Raw genomic sequence first — 6,757 nt, forward strand, 5'->3', positions numbered from 1 at the left:
CTCACCCAGGCCTGCGTAGGTTCTCCGTTTGCTCAGGCTGGCCGATTTCACCAGGAACATGCACGACTGGTGCGTCATCCAAGAGCAGAAAACCAACAGCAGAGCCCCCAGGACAATTCCACACTGGAGGGTTGGAAGAAAAAGAGACAATAAAATGAGCCAGTGTTGTTGCCTCACACACGTGGCTCCTGAGCACCCTCTCCCACCTCCCCTGACTCTTGCAGGTGCCAGGCCCCGGCTCTGCCTCACTTCCCTGCCTACGGGTGACAATTCCCAGCACCGAAAGGGACCAATTCCCGGCATGTGGTAACCACATGCTTTGTGACCCTGAAAAAGTGCCAGGGACGCTGCTTCCTTCGTGGCCCCTCCGAGTCTTAACAGCTGGGCGCTGCCAACAACCGGCCTCCCCAGCTCTCTGCATGCACCCCCCAACATATCCCCTTCTAGCCACTGGGATCAACAGCTATGAGTGGTGAACACATTCTGGTGGGAAGAGATTAAAAATGACATTTACACCTTTCTTGTGAGTTAAATAGACACCATCTGACCCAGCAATTACACTCCTCGCTATTCACCTAGAAGAAATGGACACGTGTTCACCCACAGACACTTGTCTGCCGGAGTTTATAGCGAGTTTATCCGTGATCTAAAAGCTGAAGAAACAGTTTCAGGGCAGGGACTAGGAAGTCTCGGGGAGAGTCTAAAAGGCTAGAGCATTTTTAAAAATAAGCACAGGGTCTCGGGACTGGGTTTTGAGATTGTGGTGAGAGCAGTGAAAAAACCGAACGTTGGTGCCCCCGTGGGGCAGGACCAATAGAGAACTCCCTTGACTGTGTGTTTTTAATCCAGCTGTCTTTCTTCTCTGGCTTCCAGGTCCCCGTGCCAGGTGAGGTACCTGGGTCCCTGTCACAAATCAGGAGCCGGCAGAGAGAGCCCTCCTTTTGTACAAGTACCTGAATGCTGCAATCAGCAGACTTTTATAAAATTTTATGTTCGTTTCTAACGTCAATGGTGCCTTGGTTCCTAGAGGCTGCCGCCAGCCCGGGACTTTTGTAAGAATTCTTGGAGGACTCACTTAGATGTCGTTTCCCTCTTGCTCCCTCTACCTCTGTGTAATCTAAGTGCATTAAACATATTTGCAGGCAAAAAAATAAAAGCCGAAGAAACAAGTGTCCTCTACTGGAGGTGTGTGCAATCCAGCTGCTCTGCTCCAAGAAACACCCCAGAGAAACCCACACACAGCGTCAGAGCCCGTGCACAGGTGTTCGCAGAGCCCCGGGTAGGAAACGCCGTGAATGCCTAGCAAAGGCAAAGCAATAAACCGCTGGACAGCCTCAGACGGGAACACTAGGCAGACATGAGAAGGCACATAAGAGTGTGCTTCTACTTTCGCAAAGTGACCACCCAGGTACCACCGACCTAGGGTGCTAGAGGTGGGACGGCGGGCCCGGCAGCAGGGACGGGGGGTGCTGGCTGTGCCCTGTTCCTTAATTTGGGAGCTAGTTCCATGTGTTTGTTCACTTTTTGAAAATTCGCCGTGAATACACCCAAAAGGACACTTCTCTGTATGCATGTTATACTTCAGTGAAGTGTTAATTTTTTTGAAAAGTACCCAAGTTACTAAAATCAAACAAACAGAAGAAAACACAAAACCAAGAATTTTTTTAAATGACGTGGCTGTCCAACACCAACAACACAAATCCTCAAATTGCCCCCTGGCCTCCCTCAGTGCTCCAGCCAAGGGCTCCCTAGGGAGAAGATGCTGTGTCCAGATGAGAGGTTGCTCCCGCTCTGCTAGGCCCTCAGGACAGGGGGGACCCCTTACGGTCCTGTGCTTGCACGCAGGCCTCCACCACTAAGTGTGAGCTCTTCCTGGGCGTAGTCTGGCAGGGGCCTTGTGCCCACCACTCGGCAGACACAAATCTGTGCACAGCTGAATCACCTGGGCCCAAAAGCGTACTTCCCAGGAGTCCCACCAGAGCCCTGCTGCGTGGCACTTTACAGACCCACGTGGAGGGTGGCAGCCTTGGACCTACAGAGGCCCAACCACACACATGCCCCAGGAGGCAGTTCCGGGCCAGGCAAGTCGCAGTGCACCCTGGGACACGTAGTCCTTCCAGAAATGCCTGCGAGTGGCCGTGCACGCCGGGATTCACAGAGCTAAGTCACAGATGCTGCCCCCGGGGCTCTAGAGCAGCCGGAGTCCCTGTCCTCCTGCCCACACGTTTTTGCCAGCACAGCCATCAATAACCCCTATGGGAAGCTGGAAGCAATGCAGGCTGGTGGGCTCCAGGTGGGGGATTAATAATCTCCAGATTTAAAAAAAAAATTTTTGTGCTATTTTTATCCCAAAGATGCTAAGTATGAAAAGGCAAAGTGTTTGTCAATCTAAAATTAAACTACGGGTGCCCACTTTCAGTTTCAAAATGCCCATTTTATTTCCATTTTTCTCCCTATTTGGTTTCATCCCCTAAGACTGGTCCTTGCGCCCTGCAGCCACCTGCCCAGCCCCACCTGCCCCTCCCTTGGCTGGCACCCCTCCTCCCCCACAAGCAGCCCTCTCCAGTGCGAAGGGGGAGCAGCAACTCCAGGCCTGGCACACGTGAGGCCCGGGAGTTCATTTTTAGGAAAGAAGCTGCCCAATTTGATAATCTCACCAACCTCCCTTTTGAAAATCACCAAACACCCATTTATTTGCAGATTAAACAGAAGCCAAATGGGTCCACGCCGCACAAAGGGTGGCTTTTTTCCATGTGGCCTCTAATGTTGGCATGACACCCATTTTTAAAATACATTTCAGATTTTTTTCAGCCGAGGTAACATTTACATATGGTGAAACCCACAATCTGGCAAATTGTGGGAGCACCCTGGAACCAACACCCCAACCTAGTCCCAAGGCCCGCAGGGCTGGACCTGAGTACTCCGAAGGCAAGTACAGTCGGGTCAGAGTTTTTAAAAAGAGCAAAGAGGGGGTGCCTGGCCGGCTCAGCCCCGTAAAGTCGACCCCAGATGTCAGGGTCGTGAGTTCGAGCCCCACGTTGGGCCTAAAGATTACTTAAAATTAAAATAATAATAATAATAGTAATAAGGAGAAAGAACACGGAACCCGACGGTCACTTCGCACCTCCGAACCTCGACCTGAAATCACTAACCGCGCGAACCCTCAGGCCAAAGCCGACAGGTGCCGCCGGCTCCCACACCGCGGGCTTCTCACGGGCGGAATCTCGTCTGATTCCGGCCGCAGACCCCGCCCAGCCGCCTCCCCCCGGCCCTGGTGCCTCCCGGCCCGGCCGTGGGGCGAGCCCTGTGCCGCTGGACTCACCTGTTTGAAGCAGAAGGGCATGGTGAGCACACTGACCCCTACTATGCTGTTCACTATGTTCGTGATCAGCCCCCAGTTGGAGGCGGCGGCCGCGGTCATAGCGCGGGGTCTAGGGGCCGGGAGCCCGGGTCCGAGGCGCTGGGACCACGGAGGACGCGAGACGCTGAGAGGGACGGGCGACTGCCTGGAAGAGGCGGCCTCGCGGGAAAGCGGCAGGGACGGTCAACCTCCGGGCCCCGCCAGGCCCTGCGGCTGCCTCATGCCATCGTCCCCCACTCGCTGTCCCTGGCCGCCTCCGTGTTCCCGCGCCCAGACGCGGAAAAGCAGCCGGGTGCCAGGTAGGGACACCTCAGCCGGTCTTCACGACCGCTTCTGAGCGCACACTTCCGCCTTCCGCGGGCTTCTCTGCCCGGAAGTGACGGCACGGGGGCGGGCTCCTCGGGCACGCACCAATGAGAGGCGGGCCTGGAAGGGCGGGAGGGCGTCGTGCGCGGCGGGCTAGGGGAAGGATGCGGCGTGGCCCGGCGGGGCGGGCCTCGGCGGATCGCAAACCAATGGGAAACGGGTGCGGGCTTTCGGGGGCGGGGACCGAGCCGGGGCGGGGCTGTGGGCGGGGCCTGCCGGGCTAAGGTGTTCGGCACCTGTCCCGAGCTTCAGGCTGGTTTTCCCGCGGATCTGGTCTCTTGAGCCTCGCTTTGCAGGGGCTGGAGGCCCAGGTCAGTGGCGGTCAGGAGAGAAAGGGCAGGGCGGCCCCTTTCGTAGGAGAGAGGGTTTGAAGGGTTCACTTTCGGCGATTACACTCTGGGACGGATGTGCGGGCGCGTGCTCGGTACCCTGGGCACCGGGACCGGGGCTTGCTTAATGGAGCTGCACACTTAACCTGTTTGGAGGACTTAGCACCCACGTTTTACGAAGAGAGGATCTAACATTCCAACATCAAAGAAGCAAAGGAAGTGCTGTGAGAGGACAGGAGGGGTAGAGACCAAAAGGACCAGAGAAATCTAGAAGGGCTTCAAGAAGGAGGTGGCTTCTAGGCTGGGCCTCGAGGAACAAATGGGAATGGAGGAGGAAGGGTTTGGGGAGGGGAGAGAACAGAGAAAGGCGCTGATATATCTGTGAATTCCTGGTACCTGACAGCTACTCATTATGTGTCTGCTGAATGGATGCACAGTGACAGGAGGGCTGGGAAGGAAGGGCCTTCTCAGGACGAGGCAGGTAATTCCAAGCAGGGTGGACCTGCACAGGAAGAATTTAAGGCTGTTGGGAGAGGCTATAGGGGCGACCACGTTTGTGGACACACGGAGGACCTTATGTCTTAGAACAGAAGCTGATTCCTCAGCTCCACCCATAGCAGCCACTAGGTATGGAAGGCTCTGTTGCACCCCCAGGCACCAGGGGGAGAAGAGGGAATACCAAGTAAAGAGTACTTAATTCAGGGGCGCCTGGGTGGCTCAGTCGTTGGTCGTCTGCCTTAGGCTCAGGTCATGATCCCGGGGTCCTGGGATCGGACCCCGCATCGGGCTCCCTGCTCCGCGGGAAGCCTGCTTCTCCCTCACCCACTCCCCCTGCCTGTGTTCCCTCTCTTCTCTGTGTCTCTCTCTGTCAAATAAATAAAATCTTAAAAAAAAAGTACTTAATTCAAAGCCAAAATAGTACATGCCATTCATTCATCTTTATATAAATCATACATACATTTGTAACCTTTATTTTTAATTTTATTTATTTTTTGAGAGAGAGAGAGAGAATGAGAGGGGTGAGGGTCAGAGGGAGAAGCAGACTCCCCGCCGAGCAGGGAGCCCGATGCGGGACTCGATCCCGGGACCCTGGGATCATGACCTGAGCCGAGGGCAGTCGCTTAACCAACTGAGCCACCCAGGCACCCCCATTCTGTAAACTTTTTAATTTTTACGATAGGATATGAAGCTTGAAGGTATGTTTTAACAGAGAATAATGAATACTCATGACTCCACCATTCAGTTCTAAGACAGAATATTAACAAACTTAGATATACCCTTTGGTCCCTCCACACACCCACCTTCCTGTCCTCTTCACCGCTGTCCTGGGATCATCACTACCCGATGTTATCACTCCATTACTTCTCTTTAGAGGTTTACCGCATATGGCTCGCCCAGTTTGGCCTGAGGGCTGTACACTGTGGTCTCCTACTCTAAACTGTCACCCTCATTTGGTATCATCAGTGTGGCCAATCTGGTGAATAAAATGAAATCTCTTTGTGGTTTTACTTTGTCCTCCTTAATTACAAATAAAGTTAATCACCTACTCAAATTTTATCATCCATTCATTTCTTTTATTGAATGCCTGTTCATTTTTACCCATTTTTCTAAATAGCTGTTTATCTTTGTTCTTATGAATTTTAAGGAATTCTTCCTTTGTGCTTGATAACTAAACCTGTGTCCCTCAATCTGGGTTTGTCTGATGTCTCCTCACTGTATTAGTTTTTCACTGCTGTTGTAACAAATCACTGTAAAGTTACCAGTTTACCTGACAGAAATCCCTTATCTTACAGTTCTGTAGGACAGAAGTCCAGTATGCATCTCCCAACTGAAGTCTAGGTGTGGGCAGACCACCTCCTTTCTGGAAGCCGGAGGGGAGAATCCATTTCCTGCTCCTTCAGTAGCTGGCCGAATTCCCCTCCTTAGGGCGGTAGGACCAAAACCCCTTTCCTTGCCAGCTGTAAGCTGAGGGCCATCCTCCGCTTTCAGAGCCAGCAGTGGGGGAAGGGGTCAGCTCCCTCTCACAGTGCGGTCTCTGACCCAGCCAGGGAGTTTTCCAATTTTAAGGAAATGGGATTAGATTGAGCTCATTGGATAACCCAGGATAATCTTTCCATCTCAAGGTTTCAGGTTCCAGGGATTAAGAGGTGCCCATCTTTGGGGAGGGCATTATTCTACCCACGACACTCATTTTGAGATTTATGTTTCTTTGGCAGGAATATCATAGAAGTGATGTCATGTTTTCATTGACTCCCATCAGGTCCTGCAAGACTTTGCTTTGTCCAGTTATGGATGACATTCTCTTTGATGGCTTGATGAGATAGGCTTCTCCACTGTAAAGTTATCTCTTTCTCCTTTGTAATTAAGGAGTGGTTTGGAGGCTGGTAATTTGAAACTAAACATCCTGATCCCTATCAAACTTCCAATTTATCAATTTATCTATATCAGTGCAGACTCATGGTTTCCTATTTTATTCAGTGGGGTACAGTCCATGACTATCACTGGTTTTTCCGACGCTTTCGTTATCCCAGATCTGTACCGTGAGAGCCCCCTCAGCTGGCTTCTGTGTCCTTTGGTGTGTCCCCATCATTACCTGAGCACTTTTTTGCTTTCTTGCTCAGTAAGATGTCCCTGGCTCATCTTGTCCTTTTGCTGCCATCAGTCATTTCTCGCAGGAGCCCTGGTTCCTTCCAGTGGAAAA

At 52.5% G+C, this 6,757-nt stretch overlaps 1 protein-coding gene across 5 annotated transcripts in view; it reads right to left on the reverse strand.

Annotated features, from left to right (window-relative positions):
* Positions 1-3,716, reverse strand: part of SLC38A10 (solute carrier family 38 member 10) — a 39,122-nt gene extending 35,406 nt beyond the window's left edge. For all 5 annotated transcript variants that reach the window (XM_027567598.2, XM_027567596.2, XM_027567594.2 and 2 more), the window contains exons 1-2: positions 3,323-3,716; positions 6-123 (exon numbers count right to left, since the gene is read on the reverse strand). In XM_027567598.2, the coding sequence (XP_027423399.1) occupies positions 6-123; positions 3,323-3,421 (217 nt within the window). In that variant the 5' untranslated portion in view covers positions 3,422-3,716. The remainder of the gene's footprint in view (positions 1-5; positions 124-3,322) is intronic.
* Between the last annotated feature and the right edge of the window lie 3,041 nt (positions 3,717-6,757).

Source organism: Zalophus californianus, chromosome 16, assembly GCF_009762305.2.
Source record: "Zalophus californianus isolate mZalCal1 chromosome 16, mZalCal1.pri.v2, whole genome shotgun sequence".
In the NCBI taxonomy this organism is placed as follows: domain Eukaryota; kingdom Metazoa; phylum Chordata; class Mammalia; order Carnivora; family Otariidae; genus Zalophus; species Zalophus californianus.